This window comes from Dipodomys merriami, unplaced genomic scaffold (genome assembly GCF_024711535.1).
Source record: "Dipodomys merriami isolate MVZ:Mamm:240054 unplaced genomic scaffold, mDipMer1.0.p SCAF_69, whole genome shotgun sequence".
Lineage (NCBI taxonomy): Eukaryota > Metazoa > Chordata > Mammalia > Rodentia > Heteromyidae > Dipodomys > Dipodomys merriami.
Genome location: NW_027206279.1, coordinates 690,584 through 718,238, shown reverse-complemented (window position 1 = coordinate 718,238; position 27,655 = coordinate 690,584). Strand labels below are relative to the sequence as shown.

General features: G+C 41.6%; 1 protein-coding gene and 1 non-coding gene across 6 annotated transcripts in view; both read right to left on the bottom strand.

The window, feature by feature from the left end:
• Slc12a6 (solute carrier family 12 member 6) overlaps positions 1–27,655 on the bottom strand; it is a 67,918-nt gene that overhangs the window by 20,350 nt on the left and 19,913 nt on the right. For 3 of the 5 annotated variants that reach the window (XR_011368578.1, XM_070005698.1, XM_070005702.1), the window contains exons 2-14: positions 22,824–22,868; positions 18,030–18,124; positions 16,830–16,961; positions 14,993–15,139; positions 12,944–12,998; positions 12,173–12,303; positions 10,396–10,637; positions 7,280–7,494; positions 5,259–5,417; positions 4,998–5,096; positions 4,688–4,745; positions 616–790; positions 273–391 (exon numbers count right to left, since the gene is read on the bottom strand). Coding sequence is in view for 4 of the 5 variants with exons in the window: in XM_070005698.1 (XP_069861799.1) it covers positions 273–391; positions 616–790; positions 4,688–4,745; positions 4,998–5,096; positions 5,259–5,417; positions 7,280–7,494; positions 10,396–10,637; positions 12,173–12,303; positions 12,944–12,998; positions 14,993–15,139; positions 16,830–16,961; positions 18,030–18,124; positions 22,824–22,868 (1,672 nt within the window). In the remaining variant the exon portion in view is untranslated. The remainder of the gene's footprint in view (positions 1–272; positions 392–615; positions 791–4,687; positions 4,746–4,997; positions 5,097–5,258; positions 5,418–7,279; positions 7,495–10,395; positions 10,638–12,172; positions 12,304–12,943; positions 12,999–14,992; positions 15,140–16,829; positions 16,962–18,029; positions 18,125–22,823; positions 22,869–27,655) is intronic. The other 2 variants (XM_070005701.1, XM_070005699.1) reach the window with 2 other exon arrangements.
• LOC138816310 (small nucleolar RNA SNORA51) lies at positions 11,680–11,811 on the bottom strand. Its single transcript, XR_011368612.1, has one exon. It is a non-coding gene; the product is annotated as a small nucleolar RNA SNORA51 (small nucleolar RNA).

Here is a 27,655-nt window from a genome sequence, read left to right as displayed (position 1 = left end):
GCTACAAACAACTGCCAATCAGAAATGAAGGCCAGGCTGGGGGGTGTACTTGCCTAGCAAGTAAGTCTTTGGAGAAAAGTGGGAGAGGGGAAGGAACTTTTGAAATTGTCTAGGCAGGGAAAAACTGTTAATAATTTATAGAAGTTAACCTTACATAACAGTTCTTGAGAATATTCAGCTGAAGTTGAATCTGTGTTCGGTCAACTCTCATGATCACTGTTATGTGACTACACACTAAACAAACATAATCCAAGGAAATAAGTGGCTCTTACATGGAAAGAATTGGGGCCACAAGGTCCAAAGAGGCAATGAGGATCCCCAGCTCTGCAATGGCTGCAGTTAGAAGTAAGGCCCAGGTGGGCTCCCCATTGGCTTTGCTGTGACCAAACACCTGCACACAGGAGAGAAGGGTTCAGGCACAGGACCTAGAAAATGTGCCCTGGTTCCTTTGGCCTACAGTGTCTTAACAAGTTATCTTTTCAACATCTTCACAGCAATCAAGTATAAACTCCCAGTATGAATCTGGAAGTCTTGTACAAAACCCCCACATTCTGTATTTATCTACTAACACCAGAACCTGGGGAGAAGGAGGAGACAAAGGAGGGAGCTGCTTACTCTCAGAAATGGTATGATGTTGTCCTTGGCAATCGCCTGCAGGAGCCTTGGTGCACCTGTGAGGCTCTGAAGTCCAGCCCCACATGTTGAAAAGAAGGAGCCAATAACAATCACCCATGGGGACGGCCAAGATAAGGTACCGACCACTAAATTACCTTTCACAGCATCCCCAAATCTGAGAAAGAAAGAAACAAGAAATTTTTATTATGCAGATAATGTAGATTGAAAGACTAGGGGAATGTCCACCAAGCTTTTCTATTTATAATTTTTACAGAATCAAAATTTAGATAGACATGCATGCTGAGAAATGCAAAGGAAGATGTCTCTGATCAAAAAACATTTAGAGTGAGGTATGGTGGGAAATACCTATAATCCTAGAACTCAGGAGGTTGAGGCAGAAGGATTCTGGGTTTTATGGCAGCCTAGGCTTTCATAGAAAGATCAGTCACCCACTCAATAAATAAGTAATTAATATAAATAAACAAAGAGGATGGGGCTGGGAAGGTGGCTCAGTGGCAGAGCGCTTGCCTTGCATGCCTGAGGCCCTGGGTTCGATTCCTCAGCACCACATAAGCAAAAAGAAAAAAGCCGGAAGTGGTGCTTATGGCTCAAGTGGTAGAGCGCTAGCCTTGAGCTGAAGAGCTGTGGGACAGCGCTCAGGCCCAGAGTTCAGGCCCCACGACCGGGCCCCCCCAAAAAAAAACCAAAAAAAACCAAAACAAAACAAAGAGGAAAAGTAGAGCCAGGAATATGGCTCAGCATGGATGAAGCTCTTGGTTCATCTCCAGCACCACTGGGAGAAAAACAAAGCAAAACAAAACCCAACAGGCACCAATGACTTATGTTATGAAAAAAATAAGCAAACAGTAGGACCAGAAAATAAATTAAGCTATACTTGCAGCTATCCTCTTCAGATTGCTTTTGGAGAAAAATTGGCGGAAAAACACAAAAAGCAGAAGGGAGATCTTCACATCTTCTTAGGCAGTGCAGGCTGGCTCTGGACATGTGAGCTTAGTGCCTCAGCCTCTGGATGCGGGGCTTGCAGGTATGCCCCACCATGCTTGTCTTACCACAATTTATAGAACATGGGTAGGATCTCACTGTACCCATCATCATCAATTCTTTTTAAGCATATACATTTTCCTGTGTTAGGCAACCCATGAATAAAATTTTAGTGGTTTGAATAATACTGCATCATGATTTGTATTACCTATTCTTCTAGGATTGTTATTCTATTATGCAAAATGTTATAATAAGTGTTTTTATGCATTGATATATCTTTACACATTAATCATTTACACAGATTATTTTCCTTTGGAAGATTCCTGAAAGAATAGTTAATATATATATATATATATATATAATATTGCCAGGCACGGGTGGCTCATGCCTGTAATCCTAGCTACTCATGAAGCTGAGATCTGAGTATTGGAGTTCAAAATGCCAGCCTGGGCAGGAAAGTCTTTGAGACTATCTCCAATTAACCACCAGAAAACCAGAAGTGGTGCTGTGGCTCAAGAGGTAGAGCGCTAGCCTTCAGTTGAAGAGCTCACAGACAACGTCTAGGCCCAGAGTTCAAGCCCCACAACCAACAACAACAACAACAAATTAATATATTAAAGTTACTTCAAAATCTCTGCCAAAATGCTTTCCAGAAAGGTTATACTAAGATTTTACTTTCAATGAAATGTATGAGGGCTTGTCTTTAGGTTTGAACTGGCACCAGCCTTCTCATTCAAAGTCCATCCAGCACTTGCTCAGCAGATGGTGTACCACCTGAATGAGCCCCACCTCCAGCCTGGGTTTTCACTAGTCATTTTGGCTGTTGGACTTTCCTGACCAAGCTGACTTCGAACTGCAATCCTCTAGATCTTAGCCTTCCAAGTATCTAGGATATTAAATTTAGTATTATCCATATAACCATCACAAAGATCAAATAACAGAACATAATTAGTACCCAAAGTCCCTCCAGTATTTATTCCCAATCACTAGCCCTCTCTTCCTCTTCACTGTCCTAATTTTGTGTATGTGTTCTGAGATTGTGTTATAATTTACCAAAGCTCCATACATCTCTTCTTATAATAGTCTTGAAAGAAAATACTGTGTGCATATATACATATATATATTATATTCATATATATGTATATTGAGCTACTTATATGCTTTTTTTTTGGGGGGGGGTCCAGTTGTGGGGCCTGAACTCTGGGCCTGGGCACTGTCCCTCAGCTCTTCAGCTCAAGGCTAGCACTCTACCACTTGAGCCACAGCGCCACTTCCGGCTTTTTTCTTTTTGCTTATGTGGTGCTGAGGAATCGAATCCAGGGCCTCAGGCATGCAAGGCAAACGCTCTACCACTGAGCCACCTTCCCAGCCCTGCTTTTTTTTTTTTTGCTGGTCCTGGAGCTTGAACAACTCAGGGCCTGGGCACTGTCCCTGAGCTCCTTTTTGCTCAAGGCTAGCACTCTGCCACTTGAGCCACAGCACCACTTCCACTTTTTTTTCTGTGATTAATTGGAGAGAAAAGTCTCACGGACTTTCCTGCCAGGGCTGGCTTTGAATCAGGCTGATCAGGATTACAGACAAAGCCACTGGTGCCTAGCTGCACTTACTTATATATACATACAGTTGTACAGCATGTGTTAGACTTACTATTCTCAAACAGCTCAGTCTAATAGGGAAAGTGAGATAAAGATGAGTACTGACAACGTTAATAGGATAGTGCAACAACACAGTATGTTCAAGGGAGGAGTGAGGAATATGGGTTGACTGTATAGGGCATAAGACTCTTCACCTAGTCTTGGTGAATGAATCTAAATCTGTTCATTCCTAAGCAATGGAAGCCAGGCAAAAGTACAGATGGAGAGAGACTTGAAACAAACAAAACATACCTCTAGGATGTGGCCTGAGCAGACGGAGTTCATGGGGAAGGGTGGGAGAAAAGAGCAGAAGTGGGCAGAGGGGAGCTCAGAGTAATGGTTTAAAGGGCCCTGGCAGTCTCAGAAGCAGGGATCTTATTGACCAAATTCTGTTTTAGAGAAATCATCCTGATGGCAGTGGGTGAGGATTACAAGTGGTAAAGATGAAAGGGAGATTGTTACAGACTTGCAGGCAAAAAATCAGAGTAAGTGATAGGGATATAGAAGCAAGGGAAATAATTAGATTAAAGTTGAAAGAATTTACAGAGCTGTGAAACCATCTGGATGACAGAACTGATGGAAAAGGTCTAATTAAACTTAGATTTCTGGGCTGGGAAGGTAGCTCAGTGGTAGAGCGCTTGTCTTGCATGCCTGAGGCCCTGGGTTTGATTCCTCAGCACCTCATAAGCAAAAAGAAAAAAGCCAGAAGTGGTGCTTATGGCTCAAGTGGTAGAGCGCTAGCCTTGAGCTGAAGAGCTGAGGGACGGCACCCAGGCCCCGAGTTCAGGCCCCATGACCGGACCCAAAAAAACAAACAAAACAAAACTTAGATTTCTGTCTTTGGAGAGGGGTAACTACTAAACAAGATGGGAAATGTGAAAAGTAATAGGTTTCATGGGAAATGTTAGAAAATAAACGTCAGCCTTCACAAAGGAAATCAAAGCTTCAGGCTTTTATTTAGAATGCTAAACAGAGTTACATAGACACCTATCTTCTATAGAGGAGATGTTGGAGACAATGCAAAGTTGATTTTTTTTTCTCCTTCATTTTGGTTTAGTTTTCCAGAAGTTCTTGGTATACAGGGCAGTATTTATTATTCAGGCAAATTTACTGCCTTTTTGAGGAGCTATATTCATTGCATCTCACATATTTATAACAACATTTTGGCCCTTATTCTTCATTATATTGTTGGGGAAAATATATGTACATATTTCTTTTTTTTTTTCAGTGTTGGGGATCAATGCATGAGCTTTGCACGTGCTAAACAAGCATGCTACCAATGAGCTACATTCTAGCCCAGTCTCTGCATTGTCTATTTCTTGGTCATAATTGATACCTCAGGCTGAGTTTTTGAGATTGTACCTATCTTGGAGCTATACTAGATGATCAGAGCACATGGAAGACAGACAATAATTACAAAGAAACTGACCACTCACTTGTCTCTAAGAACAACTCCTTCAATGCATGCACCAAAAAGGACAACGTTGCTCAAGTCTGTCATTCTGAGAGTTAAAGAAACTCATCTTACCCTCTAACATGAGACAGACACTCAGAATAGTTCTCTCTATCAGTAAGTGGATTTCTAAGTTCAGTGGTCCCATAAAATCATTCTTGAATTATGCATGTGAGGTAGGCAGATTATCTAGCAACAAGTAAGGTGGTAAAGAGAGACCATCCTGCTATGATACAACGTGGTCATCCTACTTATGATGGACTAAGGCTCAGACTAGACCACCAAAAGGATACAGACAAAGGATGTGGTCAGGATGGCAAGAATGGTTCCAATGGGGATGGACTTCTGAGCGTCTTTCAGATCTCCAGATCTGTTTGATCCCGCCATGATACCTTTAGAGAGAGAAAACCAAGTGAACTTCCATAGTTCCTGGACCCTTGGATATTGGAGACTAAAGACAAACCTAAGAACCCAGAGAACATCATTCTGTCTTTTGATAAAAATATCTTTCTGGATTCACAGCTTCTAGAATAAACAACAGCCCCTGTGCTCACCTGTGACAGAGGGGAAGAAGATGCCCACCAGGAGAGTGAAGGAGGTGGTGATGTCCACAAGCACGTAGTCATGGTTTAAGCTACCCAAGATGTCAGATGATTTGGCCGAAGGCTTTTCAATGATCTCCCCTTTAGGCAAATAATTACTCCAAAGGTTTTCTGCCATGGGAATAAAAGATTATAGGTAGAAGCAGTAGGGAAACAACATGATTACATGGCTTCCTATCCAAACAACATCCATCATCACATACTTCTTGTGTGTGTGTGTGTGTGTGTGTGTGTGTGTGTGTGTGTGTGTGTGTATAACTATATATATATATATATATGTGTGTGTGTATACACACATACATACACACATACATATACATACATATATATATACACATACATATATACGTACACACATATATTGGGGGGGGGTGGTACTATGATTTGAACTCAGAGCTTTGTGCTTGCTAGGCAGGTGTTCTACCACTTAAGCCATCCCCTTAGCCTTATAGAGTATTAGGTCTGATTTTGTTTTCAGGTGCTAAGGATAGAACCCAGAGCCTACACAAGTGCTGTACCACTGAGCTATACCCCATCCCCTGTGGTAGTTTTTAAAAGGTTGGTTGCTTCAACTTAAGCGTATATATACATGCTTATACTCACAATAAAACATGTAAATAAAAGCTTAATGCTTTTTGAAAAATAATTTTTTTTGGTCCATTATGGGGCCTGGGTGCTATCCCTGAACCTCTCTGTACTCAAGCTAGCACTCTACCATTTGAGCCACTGCTCCACTTCCAGCTTTTTCTGAGTAGTTACTGGAGATAAGAGTATGGGGTCTCATGGACTTTCCTGGTCAGGCTGTGAACTGTGAGACTTGGCTCTCAGCCTCCTGAGTAGCTTAGGACTACAGGTGTGAGCTCCGGGTGCCCAGCCCCTTTATTATTTTCTATCAGTCATCAGTACAGTTTCTAACATCCTCACATTATCTTGTTTAGTGTGAAAAGGAATCTGTGGAACAAACTTTTATTATAGATGTCAATCGGGGAGAGTTTCAGAAATTTAGCTGTTAGGAAAACACAAGTGCAGACCAGACATGTACAGACCAGGTCACATGTGGTGGCCTAACGTTGTTTTACTTTATCTGTCACTGCAGGAAGAACACTGGCTATTTTTCAAGAATACACAAAGCCAGCCAGGCACTGGTGGTTCATGCCTGTAATCCTAGCTATTCAGGAGGCTGAGATCTAAGGATCACAATGCAAAGCCAGCCCAGGCAGGAAAGCCCACAAGACTTTTATCTCTAATTAACCACCAGAAAGCTGTAAGTATATCTATGGACCCAGTGATAGAGTGCTAGCTGTGAGCACAAAAGCTCAGGGACAGCGCCCAAGCTCTGAGTTCAAGTCCTAGGACCAAAAGAATACACAATGCCAGACACAGTGGCTCCTCCCTCAAGAGGCTGAGGCCAGAGCTACTATTAGAGCACAGGAGTTAAGGACCAGCTAAGCAAAAAAGTCAAGACACTGACTACCATATTCTAGCCTAAAAAGTGATTTTTCTCAGTTGTCAAAAGGGAGTTACATTTTAACAGAATCCACTCTGCAAATAAAGCCCTGGACAGAAGACAATTTCATTAACAAAACAAGCAGAGCACTACAGTGATGGTGCAAGCCTCTAACTCTAGCACTGAGGAGGCTGAAGCAGCGCTGTGAGCTGCAGGGCAGCCCAGACTGCATAGTCAGCGGGAGGCCAGCCGGACTACACAGCAAGATCCTGCTTCTCAAAAAAAAAAAAAGTGGGCGGGGCGGGAAGAAAGTGAAGTAGAAATATGCTGAGTTGCGAGTATGAAGGAAGTAGCACCAAGGCAGACTCTTCAGGGATAACAGAGGTCTAAGACAGCAGTAAAGTCCAAGGCTGACACGGGGTTTGACCACCACCACCTGGCAGGAGCCTGGGAGAAAGGTCTAAGTTGGGAAAGCCTGCTCTCCTTGCAGAATAATGTAACTATGTCTAGGAACACCCTCACTTACCTGTGATGATGCCACTAGCCAACCCAGGGATACCCTGGATTGAAGTGACATTATTGTGAACAAAGTATTCATCACAGGTGGCATTGAAAAACTGACTTGAGTTACAGAAGAAGCTCCATAATTTGGATGGTACTGTCATGTTGTTAATCTCCTTGGTCTTCGAGCAGATGTCAATGTGTCTTGATGAAAGGGTACGGTTACCCAGCATGCAAACCCTAAAGGAAAAAAAGGAGTGGAGGGAGGAGAAAGAGGAGATGGAACTCATCTCTAAGAGCTTCTACTGCTGTAGGTAGGAAAGAAGTTAGGATTGTTCAAAGCACTATGAACAATGACCCATTTAATCCTTACAGTGATCTCATGATGAATTAATATTTCTATTCTATGGGTAGAGGGACTGAAGTCTAAATGTACACAGAATTCTGTAAAAGGTCATACAGGTGGCAGGAGGTGGTAGAATTCACCAAATGCAGTGGTTCATGCCTATAATTTCCACTATTTGGGAGGCCAGATTAGGAAGACCACAGTTTGGGGCCAGTCCAGACAAAATTTACTAATACTTATTTCAACTAATAAGCTGGGTTGGTGGTACAGTACTGCCCATGATTTCAACTATGCAGATACCCTTGGATAGGAGGATTATAGTCTGAGACAGGCCCTGAAAAACAAAAACAAAAACAAAACAAAACAAAAAAACCCAACCAGACCCAACTTGAAAAATTAACTAAAGCAAAAATGTGCTTGGGATGTGGCTCCAGGGGTAAGAACATCTGTCTATCAAGGGCTAGGCATTCAGTCCAAACCTCAGTATTGTCAATAAGAACTGTGAGAAGGCAGTATATGTTAGTCAGGCACAGGTGGCTCATGCCTGTAATCCTAGCTACTCAGGAGGCTGAGATCTGAGGATCACGATTCAAAGTCAGCCCAGGCAGGAAAGTCCGTGAGACTCTTATCTCCAATAAACCACCAGAAAACTGGACGTAGTGCTATGGCTCAAGTGGTAGAGCGCTAGCCTTGAGCTGAAGAGCTGAGGGACAGCGCCCAGGCCCAGAGTTCAAAATGTGCCCCCCCCCCCCACCTTTTGCCTTCCTGGGCCAAAGAAAACACTCAAAAACCAACAAAAAAAAACACTTTCATTATTCACAACCCCTTGGGAAATGTTCTGATAAACTTTCTAGCTACTGTTATAAGAAAGACAGCATGACTAGAATTAAAAAGCACATCCCTCTCTAGCCTAACAGGAAACTGTTTTGGATTGAAGCTCAGACCCAGAGGGAATGAGGATATTTAAGGATAATACAAATACTAGTTACAGATTTTACTTTTTCTTCTACCCAGACTTACAAATATGAACACAAGAATAACACACACACACACACACACACACACACACACACACACACACACACAGAGTTAAAGTATCTTAGGTAAAAGGAAATCAACTTTTGGAATCTGAGGAATGATTATATACATACAAATGAACCATGTATCTACTATTCAGTTTCAACAACTTCCAACAACCCTGTTTTGTTTTTTGGTCTTGTTTTGCTGGAATATTTTAAATAAAACACCATTTTTCCCAGCCAGAAAAGAAAAGGAGAAGCCCCAAAGGAGAACCTGAAGCAAAATGGAACTTCCCAAGCTGAGTTATAGCCAAAACATCAACTCTAAACTCTAAATTTTTTATGATTCTAAATGAGACCTTCAGCCATTTTATAACTCCTAGAGAAGCAGACTAAAAAGTTATGACAAAAACTATTATTGTATAGCATGACACAGCAAAAATATTCAATAGGAGTAAAGAAAAGTCACTAAGGTCATGGTTTTTTTTTTGGTCGGTCATGAGGCCTGAACTCTGGGCCTGGGTGTTATCCCTCAGCTCAAGGCTAGCTAGTACTCTACCACTTGAGCCACAGCACCACTTTTGGCCTTTTCTACTTATGTGGTGCTAAGAAATCGAACCCAGGGCCTCATATATGCAAGGCAAGCACTCTACCACTGAGCCACCTTCCCAGCCCCTAAGTTTGAGTTCTTGCTCTACCATTAATTCACTTTATTAAGCCTCATGAGACTTGTGCTTTTTTATAATGAAAATAGCTACTTTTCTGTAATGTAATTAAATCAACAGATTTGATGAGTTTGATGCTCAAGCAATCCAGATGACCTCTCTTTTTGTGTATGAGTCATGATGCTTGAAATCTGGGCCTAGGCACTATCCCTCAGCAATTTAGCTCAAGGCTAGTATACTATCACTTGAGCCAGAGCACCACTTCCGGTTTTCTGGTGGTTTATTGGAGAAAAGAGTCTCACAGGCTTTCTTGCCTGGGCTGGCTTTGAATCCTCAGATCTCAGCCTCCTGAGTAGCTAGGATTACAGGTGTGAGCCACCAGTGCCCAGCACAGATGACCTTTTAAAGACCATCTCTGTAAGAACACTCAGTGCCCTCTAGCCCCTATGCCACTAGTACGAAGGAAAACAGATGAGCTTATGACAGATTTGCACAAATCTACTACTTCACAAGTACACTGTAAGGTACTTATATTACAGCATTGAATTTTATCTATGTACAGATAATGCGAATAGTGTGGCATTCATTTTCCTTTATTTTCTGACTAGAAATTCCTAGCATTTATGAAACTAAGATAGAATAAAAAATTTAATAAACCAAGTCAGACAAGAGTCTACAATGCTTGTGACCCTATGAATTTTTCATTAATGAAAGGAATCCAGTAATATGTATATGTGATTCCTTATAAAGGTGGCAAGCAACGGCCACACTATTGTAAAGTGGCTTGTGACTACTAGTTCATCCAACCAATCATCCATCCATCCATCCATCCATCCATCTATACATACACATATACAGGTGATCATAATCCAGGGGAAAACACCTAATGCTTCTATCTGGATGGTGGGTACCAATGTTGGCTCTGTCTAGGTAGTAGGTACTGAGGTTGGCTCTGTCTTAGGATGTAAGGAAAAGGACCAGTAGAGCAGTTTCCTGGGAGGCACCCTGCCACAAAATGGCCAAGAGGGAACTCTCATAGAGACTCTATGAAATGCTGACTAACTCATCACTGACTACTCAATGAAGACTACGCCAAGACACAGACACCTACGGAAAGTGTGGTGGGGCGAAGGCAGACTTGATGGCTCCCGCATAGATGGCCAGGATGGAAACAATGACACAAGCCAGGAAAAGTGATGCAAACTTGTTCACATAGCGTACTCCAATGAACACCACCAAGACCATGAGAACCAGGAAGGCTGTGCCATAGACACGCATGTTGTTTAGCATGGCTGCTGACTCCTTGAGTGCGTCATCACTGCGGAAGACTGCAGCTCGAGGGACGATGTAGACCTGTTAGCAGCAATAAAAAAAAAGAGCAGCAATAAAACACTTCAAAGCTGAGCAAAGAGCTAAAGTCATTTCCAATTGCTTTTGTGAAAGAAAGCCCAGTTGAAGCATAAAACACTTAGAGAATAAGCCCATTTTCTATTTTGATCTAGATGTCTATAAACTGGGATGCCATAGATTTTTCTTTCTACTTGCTGTACTGAATAACTTCATTTCCAAATGGGAAAAAGGAATTAGTAGTAGTAATGCTTTTATGTATTTTGTGTTGTACTGTTTTGTAGTAGGGCTTGAATTTAGGGCTTAGGTGCTGACCCTTAGCTTTTTTGCTCAAGGCTGGTGCTCTACTACTTCAGAGACAGCTCCATTTACAGAATTTGGTGGTTAATTGGGGATAAAGAGCCTCACCATGGGTTGGGAATGTGGGTTGGTAATAGAGTGCCTGCCTAGCATGCATGAAGCCCTGGGTTTAGTTGCTCAGTACCACATAAACAGAAAAGGCCGGAAGTGGCACTATAACTCAAGTAATAGAGTGCTAGCCTTGAGCAAAAAGCTCAGGGACAGTGCCCAGGCCCTGAGTTCAAGCTCAGGTCTGGCAAAAAAAAAAAAAAAAAGAGCATCACCAGCTTTCCTTGGGGTGGCTTTGAACCTGAATCCTCAGATCCTGAGGAGCTAGGGTAACAAGCATAAGCCTAAATTACTTTCTTTATTCATAGGGATAAACAAAAGAATAAAAATAACCTTGACCCTGTTTCTTCCAGCACTACTTTATTTTTTATTTTTTTAATTTTTTTTTGGTCGGTCGTGGGACTTGAACTCTGGGCCTGGGCGCTGTCCCTCAACTCTTCAGCTCAAGGCGAGCGCTCTACCACTTGAACTACAGTGCCACTTCCGGTTTTCTGGTGGTTTATTGGAGATAGGAGTCTCACGGTCTCTCCTGCCCAGGCTGGCTTTGAACCGCGATCCTCAGATCTCAGCCTTCTGAGTAGCTAGGATTACAGGCGTGAGCCACCAGCACCCAGCCTACTTTATTTTTTAATGTTTTTCCTCATGTCTCCCCATTCACAATACAGACACGGCACAGGGCCTGTACTGAGGTATAAATGGGGTAGGGTTATTCTGCTCCCGCTTTCTATATAGTTAGCCTAAGAATACAGCATGTGGTAAGTACCAGGAGGCCGGTCACTACTTTCAATAGTAAGAAAACATACACCCTAGGTGAGCAAAGACCAGGAAATATTTTGTGTGACTAGGATAAAGATATCAAAAAGACAAGCATTGACTTTTTCCCTGATGGCACTTCAATTTTCTGGTAGAGGTAGTTCAGTGATAGCAATCTCTGACAGAAGGAAAAACATAGGCAAGCAAAAGACAGCTCAACCTTCTGCCTCAGATTCACAATCAAGCCCAGTAACAGTGAGCTGTCAGTCACTCAACTGATGCATAAAGCTGATTTCTCATAAGCTCTGATACCCAAGGACAAAATAAATGCAAATCTCTATCTATACTTTATTGTAGACCATGATTAAGTCATTACTCACCAGAAAAATTTCAATGGCACCAAGGATATACATGGCTGCTGCAAATGTGGTACCAAGGTAAAAGCAGAGGCCAACAGCTCCACCAAACTCAGGGCCCAGTGCCCGGGAAATCATAAAGTATGAGCCCCCAGCTAAAAGACAAAACAGTGAACATGGTCAGGACAGTTCAGCAGCAAGAAGGATGGAAAGAAGTCATAAGCATCTGCATGAAAGATGAATGTCTCAGGTCTTTGAAAACTGTGTAGGACAGAAAATAGGTCCTATTTACAGGATGTGTTATAGGATATACTGCACATCAGTTCAGGAATCAGTACATCATAGCACTATTAGAAAAAGAAAATCAGAGAATTTACTAAAAGCATAAAATAGGCCAATAAATATATTCTAAGAATCTAAGAAAGTGACTGAAATTAGAGCACTGCAGTCTAGAAAACAATGAGTTTTTTCTATGTCTTTGGTTAGGGCTCCATGCTTGCTAAGCAAGCCCTGATACTTAACGAATGTCCTAGCCCTAAACTTTGCTTCACATTCTTTGTCAGCTTTTGCATTATGTGAGTGTATGTAGAATAATACTGGAATTTGCACTCTGGGCCTCACACTTGCTAGGCAAGAGCCCTAGAAAATCATTTTGTAAAGCCAGTCCTAAAGCCAAATAGTGTTAGTGCTATAGCCTGCAGACATTTATTCTCCTAGACTTCGGCATCCGTTCCTTGGAAGTTTGTACCGTACCTCTGGCTTTATAGCACAAATACACAGTAACTGCCTACTAACCTGGCACCACTCCGTTAGTGGCAATGGCACTCATGGAGATAGCAGTCAATATTGTCTATAGGAAGAGCAGAACAAAACATTGTTACAGCATGAAAGGGACACTTCTGAATTTTTTTTCCCCATCTGTGAACCTCAGAGCATCTACTAAATACTCAGCTCTACCTGCTTTTGTAGAGGGAGCTGGTATAAGTAACAGTATGGAAATGAGACAATGTGGCAGTTCTACTGCACTAATCACATGAACATTACCAGAAACTGATGGTTAAAATAGCCCTAACATTCAAATCAGTACATCAGGTGCTGCTAAGAACCATAGATGGCTTGGAGTGGTAGTGCTTGGCTGTAAACCACAGCCTTTGAGAACCCAAGGCAGAAGGATTTGAGTTTGAGACCAGAAAGGGCTACATAGCAAGACCCTGTCTTGACCAGATTAAAACAAAACAGCACAAAACCCTGAAGTCACCCTGAATCTCCTAGTTAAAGAGAAATAAAGCATGAATCTCCTAGTTAAAGAGAAATAAAGCATGAGATACTTAAAAAAGAATAGCCAGAGCCAGGCACCGGTGGCTCACGCCTGTAATCTTAGCTACTCAGCAGGCTGAGATCTGAGAATTGCGGTTCAAAGCCAGCCCAGGCAGGAAAGTCCCTGAAACTCTTATTTTCAATAAACCACCACAAAACTGGAAGTGGCACTGTGGCTCAAGTGGTAGAGTGCTAGCCTTGAGCTGAAGAGCTGAGGGACAGCGCCCAGGCCCACAGTTCAAGACCCATAACTGACAAAAAAAAAAAAAAAAAAAAAAAAGAATAGCCAGGGGAAAACATGTTAGAATCTGAAGACTAGCTATGATACCAAGAACAATATTCTGTATTCAAGAGAATAACTAAAAATGTGAGTACACAACAACTGTACTCAAATGAAAACATGACCTAGCACAGTACAGAACAAATTGCAGAGAATGAGTAGCTAGAGCTAGAGACAAGGGGCTCGACAGTGGTGCTGGTAGTGGGAGTAAAATGGAAAAGTTGGATGTACAAGTTTCAGAAGAGGACAGATTGGCTTGAAGAGCTGACTAGATATGGGAAGAAAGCCAAGTGTCAAGTATGGCTTGCAAGTTTCAAGCCTGAGAAAATGAGAAGAAATGCTAGTACCATGAAATTATTATACGGTCACTGTCTACTTATTAGCCTGCTTTGTATAGTTCTCAGCTGAGGACAAGTATGAAGGAGGCAAGGAAAAAAAGAGAACAGTAGAAATATGTAATGAAATGGACACATATGGCTAAGATATGTAAGAACAGGAGTTCTCAGTGTAGGGGAGAGAAGACCTGAGCTGCAGGAAATGGTGAGGGAACTTCAAAAGCAAACCAAATCAAACTGAACTGCAGGGAAGGATGAGGAAGGCGCAGTTGCACCAAATCAAACCCACCAAATAACTGTCAGCTTTGATTCTGAATGCATGTTGAAGTAGTGCACCACTTTTTAAAATATAATTTGTTACAACTTTGGTTCTACCAAACTCAAAATGATTCAGATTTTGACTTCTTTGAAGACAAGGACTTTATCTTTCACTCCAGATGAAGCCTTGCCTTATAATTAATTTCTAGATCACCAGAATAGCTAGCAAGCAATTAACAGGCACTTAATGAAAAAAAAAAATTTATGCTGGTCCTGGGGCTTGAACTCAGGGCCTGGGTGCTGTCCCTGAGCCTCTTCTGCTCAAGGCTTGTGCTCTACCACTTGAGCCACAGTGCCACTTCTGATCTTTTCTGAGTAGTTTATTGGAGATAAGTCTCCCAGACTTTCCTGCCCAGGCTGGCTTTGAACCATGATCGTCAAATCTCAGCCTCCTGAGTAGGTAGGATTACAGGCGTGAGTGAATGGCACACTGCATTACAGAAAAATTCTCTAGATTTTAGTATCAGCATGCTGTCTCTTGTTGAGATAGTGCATCTTTTAAAATTTCTGTTTTAGTTCTGCAGAGATCAAGTGCACAAATTCTCAGGAAGATCACAGTAGCAAACCATCTCCAGGAGCAAGTGCAGGACTTACACAGCAGCAGCAGATAAGGACAATTATAAAGGCCTGAAGAACTCCGGCAGTGCCCACTACCCATGTAAGCCGCAGAAACAGAATCACTCCAAAAATATTTTGTAGACATGGGAGGTAGACACCCATGAAGGTGCCCATTTGGGGCGTCTGGGAAGAAAAATGCAGACAGAAGGAAAAAAATTACACAATCATCTCCATAATAGATACATTTATTCTTTCCCCGTGTGTGTGTGTGTGTGTGTGTGTGTGTGTGTGTGTGTGTGTGTGTGTGTGTGTGTGTGTGTGTGTGTGTGTGTGTGTGTGTGTGTGTGTGTGTGTGTGTGTGTGTGTGTGTGTGTGTGTGTGTGTGTGTGTGTGTGTGTGTGTGTGTGTGTGTGTGTGTGTGTGTGTGTGTGTGTGTGTGCGCATGCGCATACTAGTATGGGAGCTTGAATTTGGGCCTTGTGCTTTTTTACTCAATGCTGGCACCCTTCCATTCTACCTACCTCTGTATGTTTTAATTAGACACAGTCATTTGGCCACAAACAAACTTAAGTGTGTCCCAAACAAGAAAAATTGGCTTTAGGAAATGGCACTGTAGCTCAAGTGGTAGAGCGCTTGCTTTGAGCTGAAGAGCTGAGAGACAGCGCTCAGGCCCAGAGTTCAAACCCCACAACTGACCCCCCCCCAAAAAAAAAATTGGCTTTAGTCTTTTAAAAACCCAACCATTTCTGGGGTATGATGGAATACCTATAATCCCAACATTCAGGAAGCTGAGGCACAATAGCAAATTTAAGAACAACATGGACTACATGGCAAGACCCTGTCTCAAAAAAGCAAAGAAGCCAGCCACCAGTGGCTCATGCCTGTAATCCTAGCTACTCAGGAGGCTGAGACCTGGGGATAATGGTTCAAAGCCAGCCTGGGAAGGAACATCTGTGAGACTTATCTACTTATCTGTGACTTACCTCCAATAAAAAAAAAAAAAAAAAAATGCCTGAAGTGGTGCTGAGGCTCAAAGGTAGAGAGCACAAGGGGTAGCTTTGAGCACAAAAGCTCAAAAAAAAGTGTCTAGGCCCTGAGTTCAAGCCCCAGGACCAACCAAAAAAAAAAAAAAAGCCATCAGGGCACCAGTGGCTGACCCCTATAATCCTAGCTATTCAGGAGGCTGAGATCTGAGGATCATGATTCAAAGCCAGCTTGGGCAGGAAAGTCCATGAGACTTTTACCTCCAATAAACCACTAGAAAACGAGAAGTAATGCTGTGGTTCAAGTGGTAGAGTGCTAGCCTAGAGCTGAAGAGTACAGAGACAGTGCTTTGGCCCAGAGTTCAAGCCCCACCACTGACAAAAAAAAAAAAAGCTAAACCAAACTTACACTCCTCCCACTTCCCCACCACAAGAACTTGACGACTGGCGGGTGGCACAGATGTGCTATTCTCTCTCCATGGAATGCCGGTCTCCTACCCTGCTCGGCCTCCTCACAGTGATTAGGTCCCTGCTCAACACTGCCTTGTCAGAGGGGTATTTCCTGCCTGATCTGAAGCAGAAACATGTCTGAAGGGAGGAATCATTTTCCCTCCCCTCAGTCTCTTTAATTCTGCTCAATTTCTGTTAAAGCATCTTCTCAACATTTAATGTGTTACATACTTCAGCAGAATTAAAACAGCCTGAGGACTGCCCATGTCTCTTCACATGACAGCTAGGACATTGCATGATCTCTTTGTGCTATGAGATCAGTGCCCAGAACTGTGCTTGCATATAGCAGGCATTTATTTGATACCAAGTAGTACCTTGGATGTTCCCTCCTTCCTTGTATACAGGCTAGTTTATCTACCTGTGCTACTCTAAAGCCTCACCTTGGTGGGTTTCTTTTTTCCTTCAGTGATATTTTCAGCTTCTTCATGCTCCTTTGCTCCTTGTGTCAGATTAGTGTAATTGGCCATGCGGTTAAGAAGAGAGGATACCTTTGGTCTTGTGTCCATTTCTTCCTACAAAGCCAGAAATATGGAAGGAATGAAAAAAAAAGTCAAAAGTAAACTTTCTAAAAGCAAACTGGAAAGTATGTCTAAATCAGATAAAACGTATACATGTCTTCTTGTGCTAAGTGAAATGAGCTATGCACAGAAAGACAGGTGGCCACAGGATTTTAGTTGCATGTGTAATCCAAGGGTTGAACTCATATAAGCTGAAGAGAGTGGCAATTACCAGAGGATGGGGTGGGAAATGTTCTTGATCTACAGGAGGAAATCATTTTGTCAGATCTAGTGCATTTCAAAAGTATAAAGTAAAAATCCCAATATTTCTACTAAAAACATGTAAGAGGTGATATGCTAATTAGATTGATCTAGACACTCTACAATGTATACTTAAGTGAAATGTCACATTTTGCCTCAAATACTTACAATTATTATTTGCACTTAAAATACACATACAAGACCCTTACAAATCTGGCAGCCTGCTTTCTACAGTGACTTCTGTTTAATTAACTCTAAGGTCCTTCAAACAGGACAAACAGTGTTCTTTGTACTTAAGAGGATTATTCCAATGTAAATTAGATTGAAAAATTCTCCATGTTTGAGAAGTCCATTTTTGTCTTCCTTACTTTGTAAAATTTTACTGTAATTTTTTGTACAAAAGTAAACACAATAAGAAGTTATAACAAAACTACTATGATTTAATGCTAGTTATTACATTATCCAGCTTTGATCATTTTATTTTATTTTATTTTATTTTATTTATTTTTTTTGGTCGGCCGTGGGGCTTGAACTCTGGGCCTGGGCGCTGTCCCTCAGCCCTTCAGCTCAAGGCGAGTGCTCTACCACTTGAGCTACAGCTTCACTTCCGGTTTTCTGGTGGTTTATTGGAGATAGGAGTCTCATGGTCTCTCCTGCCCGGGCTGGCTTTGAACCGCGATCCTCAGATCTCAGCTTCCTGAGTAGCTAGGATTACAGGCGTGAGCCACCAGTGCCCGGCGCTTCGATCATTTTAAAACCAGATAGAGAAGACAATTATCTTAAGGTCTCTGTTCCTGTTCATAGTTTTCTCCCACATATTACCTCAAAAAGTGCCAAGTTTTTATCAAAATATTCATCTCCTTCTTCATAATTGGAATTGTTGAGATAAGCATTTCTAGCTTTCTTATGTCCATCATCTGGAAAAAAAAGTGAACCATGTTAGTTTCTCATTGCTACAGAAGACACACCAGCACTACATAACTAAGCACTGCCTCTGTGTTAAGAGAAAACATTTTTCATATTCAAATGTAGTCTAAGACTGGCAGAATGAAAGCAGTACTGCTTCCTTCCCAGCAGGGAAAAAAACAGATATCTAGAGAATAAACACAGGTCTTCCTTTTCTGAATTCAACGATTTCTACACACACTGTTTCTTCAGAATGCCAGCCTTGTGAGGCCCTACTCTCAAAGTTATCCAAATATATTATGTGAAAAAAACAGAATTTTATTCCTGATACTGTGGTTTAAACTAAGGGTCTTGTGCTTGCCAGGCAAGCTCCTGGCTTGACACGCACTCTCAGCTCTCGGCTTTATTTTTCTAATAGTGTCTTACATTTATACTCAGGCTAGCCTAGAACACCATCCTATTTATGCTTCTTGTATAGATAGGATGTTGGTTAAAACAAAGTCTCACTAACTTTTTGCCTGGCTTAGCCTTGAGCCATGATCTTCCTGATCTCTAACTACTGAATAGCTAAGATTACAGACATAACTAGCTGAAAAATACTGAATATTTAAATACCTACTCAATGTATAATACTGTTCTAGATATGGCCTATAAAACACACTGTTGCAGCTGATAATGGGGAGAAAAATCTCTGTCCACAGAGCTGTCTGACCTCTGGCTTATGAACTAGGTCAAAAATATTCTTTACAATCCTTTCCATGTTTTTTATTTGTTTGTTTTTAATGTGAAAAGAGGCACTGAACAGATATTTGATGAACCAGCTGTGAAGAAAAAAAGAAGAATTCCCAAAGACAACCACATTTGTGTTGAGTCCTTTTTGGGGGGGTTTTCATTGTATAAAAAGTTATACAGTTGCACAGTATGACAGAAAACAAACCTATATGAATGCCTTCTAAAAACCAAGATTTTCAAATTTAAAGAAAGATACTAATATAAAAATCAAGAAAACTAGCCGGGTGCTGGTGGCTCACGTCTGTAATCCTAGCTACTCAGGAAGCTGAGATCTGAGGATCGAGGTTCAAAGCTAGCCAAGGCAGGAAAGTTCGTGAGACTCTTATCTCCAATAAACCGCTAGAAAACTGGAAGTGGTGCTGTGGCTCAAGCGGTAGAGCACTAGCCTTGAGCTGAAGAGCACAAGGACAGCGCCCAAACCCAGAGTTCAAGCCCCACAACCGACAAAAAAAAAAAAAGAAAATCAAGAAAATGTAAATCACAGGAATGCATAGACATACACACAGGTATAGAAATGTATTTATGACCAGTCTAGGAAAAGCCAGCGAGCTGCTGGCATGACTGGTCATGTCCTAGAACCCAGGACCAGCCTAAACGAGTTCCTCATGGTCACAAGTGGAAATAACAAGCATTAAGCAAAAATAACGCAATGGAGTACAACATAGGCAGGTGAAACACCCAAAATACTATTTTTAAAAATTGGTTACCTCTATGGGCTATAACTAAAAGGTAACAGAAGGAAAGAGGTGATTATCCTGCCTTTTTTGTGCTAATTATATTTCAGGCTGACTAATACACGGCAGCTGATTTATGATAGATCACACAAAAGGTAGTGAAAACATTGCCAGTAAGCAGCTTTTAATGAGAACGCTGGGCCTGGGCAACGGTTCTTGCCAGCTGTTAGATCATTGAGTGAAGGCTGGGGTAGAGCGTCCCACAGTGCAGGGCAGCCATCCAGCACAGCCAGCATGGCCACTGCCCATGCAACACAACTCAAGGACACGCCACAACTCAGGGTGAGGTCCAGCCCAGAAAACGGAACCCGAATCCAGCTGAGCCAGAGAACACCAAAGATGAACATACTAACCATTACTACAAAGACATGAAGAGCAAACTCTGGATGTAGCAATTCAACATGTGCCAAATCATCTGATTTGTTCAGCAAATACATGGTATAAAGTAAAAAAGGTGAACTCTCCAGACTAGAAGAGAGCTCGGAGTCACTTCATGGAGCTGGAGGAGTGGTTCAAGTGTCAAGTGGTTCAAGGAGTGTCAGCTTTGAGTAGAAATACCGAGAGGCCCTGAGCTCAAGCAAGAGAAAGAGATGTAGAGGAGGGGCTGGGAAGGTGGCTCAGTGGTAGAGCACTTGCCTTGCATGCTCGAGGCCCTGGGTTCGATTCCTCAGCACCACATAAGAAAAAAGCCGGAAGTGGCGCTGTGGCTCAAGTGGTAGAGTGCTAGCCTTGAACTCAAGAGCTGAGGGACAGCACCCAGGCCCAGAGTTCAGGCCCCATGACTGGACCAAAAAAAAAAAAGAGATATAGAGGAAAAAGAGAGGGAGAAAAGGGACAAACAGGTTTATCCTATCTATCAATCACTGTTCAATACAAGTCTTAGGAGAAATCTGAATTAAACAAGTCAGATGTAAACAGTCATTTTTGAAACAGAAATTTGACTATGTATTAGCATGTAAAGAGTAAGTAAAATCATGTGTTATCAGTTTACAAAATGTCTTAAAGAAACATCCAATCAGGAAGGGACTTGAAAACTGAGTGAAGTCATTGTCAAAGCTGGGTAAGGAAATTCAGACATTGTGCACACCCTCTGAGTAAAGGATTTTACTATTAAGAATTTATCCTACTAATGTCTTGTCATGAGATTACAAGGACACCAGTACAAGATGCTCAGAGCAATGTAATTTGTAGCAATACCACTCCTAGGAATAGCCTAAATTATCATAAAGAGGAAGCTGGCAGAATAAAATTATAGCTGATACACAATAGTACTCTACCACATATGAATGAGACAGACTTTTACATACCTATATCTGGCAAAATACAAACAAATACAGCTTAAAAAAAAACCCCAGTCTATAGAACAGAAAGGCCTGTTTAATTTAATCCTATTGATATAAAAAAGATTTACAATTAAAATTTTCTGGAGTTCCCAAGAAACTTGTCAATAATAAGTATTTGGGAAATGTGGAAGTGAAGTAGTCAGAGAAGAGATAGTTGTGGATTTATTTCAAGCAGTTTTGATTCAGTGTGGTAGGTGAGTGGTAAGAGATAGACAGACAGAAATAAAGAGAGAGAGAGAGAGAGAGAGAGAGAGAGAGAGAGAGAGAGAGAGAGAGAGGTAGATGGGTAGATGGGTAGATGGAAGGATATTGTAAATTCCCATGAATGTCTTCTTTTTTTTTTTCCCTCAGTCTTAGGGCTTGAACTCGGTCTGGAGCTGTCTCTCAGCTCTTCAGCTCAAGGTGAGCGCTCTACCATTTGAGCCACAGCACCACTTCCCCCATGAATCTTCTGCAGCTCAGTGGATATGGAGAAGTTCCCATATTACCTTCAGTGTGTTATCAAATGTATTTAAATTATTTTGTGATCTTAATTTTATGGAAAATCTGCCTCCCCAAAAGCAAGTGCTTAAAAAGCAAGATAAGAGTAAATGTACAGGGCTGGGAAGGTGGCTTAGTGGTAGAGTGCTTGCCTTGCATGCATGAGGCCCTGGGTTCGATTCCTCAGCACCACATAAGCAGAAAAAGCCGGAAGTGGGGCTGAGGCTCAAGTGGTAGAGTGCTAGCCTTGAGCTGAAGAGCTGATGGACCCAGAGTTCAGGCCTCACGACCGAAAGAAAAAAAAAAAAAAAAGAGTAAATGTACATAAGAGAAGTAATAAGGTAAAAATATGAAGTTTGTTGAAAGTCAGCATGTGATCAGAAGTTGTATGGCATTACAGAAAAATAAATCTAGCATCCCACAATACTGTACTGAACACTGCATCCTGAGCATTCATGGTTTTTCTCAATGGCAGGCTCCTTGAAAGCATATACTGACAGATACCAGGGGTATACTGTACTTCCAAGAACTTTTGCTTTCTTTGCCCTTTTGGGTGGTCTGGATTCCCTTCTTGTTAGAGTATGTCTGACCTGGATATTGAGACAAATTTCCAGTTTTGAGAGCTTATCAAAATCTTATCAAATTAGGTTTACTAATACCTGCAGGAAATCAACTCACTTCCACAACTTGTTTCACAGGTGAAAAACTGGAGCACCAATTTCTATGGAATACTTAACATCATGAAGTTATGAAGTACTCCTAGTTATTAAAATGAAGGTGATCAAAGACCAAGAAAAAACACTAAAAAGGGAAAAGTAGCTACAAAAGTCAAATATTACATACTATAATTCTCAGACTATTTTTAGCCACGGACTGTGTAAATTACTTTTTTGTGTGTGGGTCATGGGGCTTGAACTCTGGGCCTGAGCACTGTCCCTCAGCTCTTCAGTTCAAAGCTAGTGCTCTATCAGTTGAGCCACAGTGCCACATCTGGTTTTATCGTGGTTTAGTGGAGATAAGAGTTTCGTGGCCTTTCCTGCCCTGGCTGGCTTTGAACCGCGATCCTCAGATCTCAGCCTCCTGAATAGCTAGGATTACAAGTGTGAGCTACCAACCCCCGGCTTAAACTGCTTTTTAATATAACTTATTTGAGTCACAGTAATCAATTACATAAGTATTGCCCTAAAGCTTACCAAGTTGGAAATAGAAATGGCAAGAAAAGGGTGAAGGTAAAAAGTAGAAAAGGAGGTGATGGGAACAGGAAACAATAGATACTTTTCTAAAGCAGGGATCCACACTACAAACAGAGTATAGGCAGGGGAAGGTGTGTCCACAGAGCCACTCCCAGAATGATACTGTACCTAGCAGCTGGCTGTGCTCCCCTGTGATGGAGTTCTGATTCGGGTCTGAAAAACAAACAATTGAAAAGAAAAGAAAAAAATGAATGCTCAAAACAAACAAGTTTAAAAAATGTATCAACAAAGGCCAACCAAGGAAATAAGCAAGAAACAAACCAAAAAACACAACCAAAATAAAACCACAAGAAACATTAATGAAAGAGTAACAAAAATAGAATAAACTATTATAAAAAATGACATTCCTCAGATGGTTATACACTGAATTACATGACCCAACAATTCTACTTCCAGGTATACACCCAAAAGCTGAAAATACAGACTCAAAAACTTGTGACAAAGATTACAGCAGCATTACTCACAATAGCCAAAAGACAGAAAGAAGCCAAGCTGTCCTCTAACAGATCAATGCACACACAAAATATGGCACCTACACAGGCTGAAACAGTATTCAGCTGTAAAAAGAATGAAATTCTGGTATGTGCTACACCACAGAAAAAACTTCAGAACATACAAGGTTAAATAAGCCAGGCTAAAGGACAGATATTGTATGATCATGCCGTTTATATGGAATATTGAGAAAAAGCAAATTTATCAAAACAGTAAGTAGATTAGTGGTTAAGGGGAGGTGGGTAAAGTACCAAATGGGGTCTTATTACTCAGTGAGTACAGAACTGCTATTTGGGGTGATGAGAGACTCAGGAAATGGAGTGTATAACAATGAAGATTTAATTCATACCATGAAATTGTACAAGTTAAACTGGGGAAGTGGAGCTGTGGCTCAATGTGTCAGAGCACTAAGGCCAAAGAGCTCAGGGACAGCACCCAGACCCAGAGTTCAAGCCCTATGACCAACCAACAACAAAACAACAAGTTAAACTGGGCTGGATGCCAGTGGCTCATGCCTGTAATCCTAGCTACTCAGGTGATCTGAGGATCCTGGTTCAAAGAGCCAGCCCAGGTAGGAAAGTACATCATGAGACTCATCTCTAATTAACCACCAGAAAACAGGAAGTGGTGCTGTGGCTCTAAGTGGTAGAGCGGTAGCCTTGAGCACAAAGAGGCTAAGGGACAGCTCCAGGCCCTGAGTTCAAGCCCCATGACAAAAAAAAAAGTAAATTAAAAATATCACACATATTTGACAATAAAGCATCATGGAGGGGGGGGGCCTATGAGTTGAACTGGGATATCTTAATGACACAGGGATATGTTCTGATGATAACGCCAAGTCAAAATATGAATAAAAAGTCTGATTAGACTTGAAGACAAAACAAGACTATAATGCAAGAGATATCAGCAATCATCATTTAACAATACATCACTCCTGCTTATTTTTAAAGGCTTGAAAAAGCATTAAGGGGTAAATTCAGAAAAGACTCTGAGGTCCCATTTCCTTTAAGATTAAATCTCTTGAGACACTGAGGATTACATCTTGCTTCCTTTTAAGTATCTGAGGGAATAAAAATAAATGTAGACCAGGAAGTGTGTTGACAATGGGAAGAAATTACATCTAAATTACATTTAAGTTTAATATTTGCTCCAATTACCCAAGAAGGCCACAAACTACATAAAAGGACCTATCATTCTGTCAATAATAAATATCAAGATAACTTGTTTTAGGCTACTATACTTGGTTTTAGAGAAATCCAAAAAGTACTTTCATAGTCCACATATGTTATATATATATATCATTCAACTAAATGTAACTCTTTAAAATGTGCATCCTTGGCTAAGAATATGGCTCCGTGGTAGAGTGCTTGCCTAGCACACACGAAGTCCCAGGTTGAATTCCTTAGTACCACACAAATAGAAAAAGCACATGACCCAAGTGGTAGAGCGCTAGCCTTGAGCAGAGAGAGGCTTAGAGACAAAGCCCAGGCCATAAGTTCAAGCCCCAGGACTGGCAAAAAAATAAAAATAAAAAACATGCATGCCAGGGGTAGAGATGTAGCTCCACGCAGCCTACTTTTAGCATTCACAGGACCCTGGGTCGGTCCTCAGAACTACAGTCAATCAGCCAATACTCAAGGAAATGATCAGAATGACAAATTCTAGCATGTGACATACATTCAAGTATTCTCTACCTACTATCACCAAGGAGAAAAAAGAATAGTAACCTAACGTTTTATATGTTATGTGAATGTTTTAAGAAATATTTTCAGAGGATTTTCTTCCTTTAGACTATGAGGAAGATAAATTCCAAATTTTCTGCTCTAGGAAATCTTTCCCACCACACCAACAAATGCACTTCCAGGTTTTTACTTTAATATTGGTTAGAGTACCAGGGACTGACCCTGCATGCTGGGCATGAGGACGCCCCAGCTTTTACTTTAACGCCTTATCTAAATATACACTAACTACTGTTCGTACACCTAAGACACAGAAGAGACAACTCTTTAGTAAACTAATGCATTAGACTAATGTCCCTCCACCATCTCTCTATAAGGGAAAAATGGAGTCCTATCATTATAGAGGAGCAGGTGTATAAGTGGCCATGATAGAAAAGCAGAGTCAAGGAACATTCTAAGTGGAAAGCCTGGGTCACCAACCAGTTCTACTGACTCTGGGAGAGAAAATGGAGGCTTATTCCTGTCCTCTGTTTTTCTTTAAAGTACATCAAAGCTCCTCTCCAAGACTTCAGTTCTCAGCTATCACTAAAATGCCTCGTAACTCTCAGGGTTGCTCAGACAGAAGTTGAAACCCTCATCAATTGCTGTGATGGGTTAATGAGTGGCCAAAAGGCTAAAGATAGTCTACATGTGTGTGTTTGTACGTATGTGTATGTGCATGTTTGGACGTGTGTGTTAGTAGAGATTGAATTAGGGCCTCATGCATGCTAGACAAGTGCTCTACCACTGACACCTCTAGCCCAAGATATATTCTTTTATTTTTTTTTTTTTAATTTTTTTGGGTCCAGTCATGGGGCCTGAACTCTGGGCCTGGGCACTGTCCCTCAGCTCTTCAGCTCAAGGCCAGTGCTCTACTGACTAGGAATGGTTTTAAGGAAGAAAATATAGATGATTTAAAAAAAAGAAAAGAAGAACTCCTGTAGTATATAATATGCTCCTAATATATCTTCTAAGCTAGGCATGAGTGCCTTCTCCTGTTAAGCTGAAACCCTTCCTTTTAACACTCTTCCAGTTGAAATGGGTAGAACAAGTGTTGTGCAGTTCCCAGAAAGATTTTTGTTTTTGGGTGCTAGTCCTGAGGCTTGAACTCAGGGCCTGGACATTGTCCCTGAACTTTCTGCTCAAAGCTAGCACTCTACCACTTGAGTCACTGTTCCACTTTCAGCTTTTCTGGGGTAGTTAATTGAGAATAAGAGTCTTGTGCCCAGGTGGGTTCTGAACCGTGATCCTCAGATCTCAGACTCCTGAGAAGCTAAAATTACAGGTGTGAGCCACTGACACCTAGCTGGCTTGCTTGCTTTGCTTGCTTTTCTTCCTTTCTTTTTTTGTCGGTCATGGGGCTTGAACTCTGGGCTTGGGCGCTGTCCCTCAGCTCTTCAGCTCAAGGCGAGTGCTCTACCACCTGAGCTACAGTGCCACTTCCAGTTTTCTGGTGGTTTATTGGAGATAAGAGTCTCACAGCCTCTCCTGCCCAGGCTGGCTTTGAACCCTGATCCTCAGATCTCAGCCTCCTGAGTAGCTAGGATTACAGGCGTGAGCCACCAGCGCCCGGCTTTCTTTCTTTCTTTCTTTCTTTCTTTCTTTCTTTCTTTCTTTCTTTCTTCCTTCCTTCCTTCCTTTCTTTTTCTTTCTCTTTTTTGGTCAGTCGTGGGGCTTGAACTCTGGGCCTGGGCGCTGTCCCTGTGCTCTTTAGCTCAAGGTGAGTGCTCTACAGCTTGAGCCACAGTGCCACTTCCGGTTTTCTTGTTGTTTACTGGAGATAAGAGTCTCACAGAGTTTCCTGCCTGGGCTGGCTTTGAATCACGATCCTCAGATCTCAGCCTCTTGAGTAGCTAGGATGACAGGCGTGAGCCACGGGTGCCCGGCACTTTATTTTTGAGAAAGTTTCACTATGTTGCCCAGGTCCTCCTACCTCAGTCTCCTAACAAGACTCTCTCTCTGTCTGTCTCATCAATCATGGGGCTTGAACTCAGGGCCTGGGTGCTGTCCCTGAGCTCTTCAGCTCAAGGCTAGAGCTCTACCACTTGAACCATATTGCCACTTTCAGTTTTCTAGTGGTTTATTGGAGGCAAGTCTCACAGACTTTTCTGCCCAGGCTGGCTTTTAACTGCAACCCCCAGATCTCAGCCTCCTGAGTAGCTAAGAGTACAGGCATGAGCCACCAGCACCCAGTAAGTCTATCTTCTTTATATAATACATTCTGAATTTATTGCAATGAAACTAGGTAGACTTAGAAAAAGCATGGTATTAATGGAGTTTAAATAAACAAGGGATAAAATAGTAACTTCAGGCAATAAGATGGAAATGAAAATCAATGCATACAAAAAGTTAATAATTTTTATTTTATTTATTTTGGTTATATTATGGTTTGCACTAAGGGCTTCACACTTGGTAGGAAAACACTCAACCACAGTAGTCACACCTCAATTCCAAATCATTTGTTTTTAGTGTTTTGAATGTATCCTATGAGTCAAAAGAGCCATATCTGAAAATTTCCTTTTTTTTTTTTTTGTCAGTCATGGGGCTTAAACTGTGGGCCTGGGCCCTGTCCCTCAGCTCTTTAGCTCAAGGCTAGTACTCTACCACTTGAGCTACAGTGCCACTTCTGGTTTTCTAGTGGTTTATTGGAGATAAGAGTCTCACTGACTTTCCTGCCCAGGCTGGCTTTAAACTGCGATTCTCAGATCTCAGCCTCCTGAGTAGCTAGGA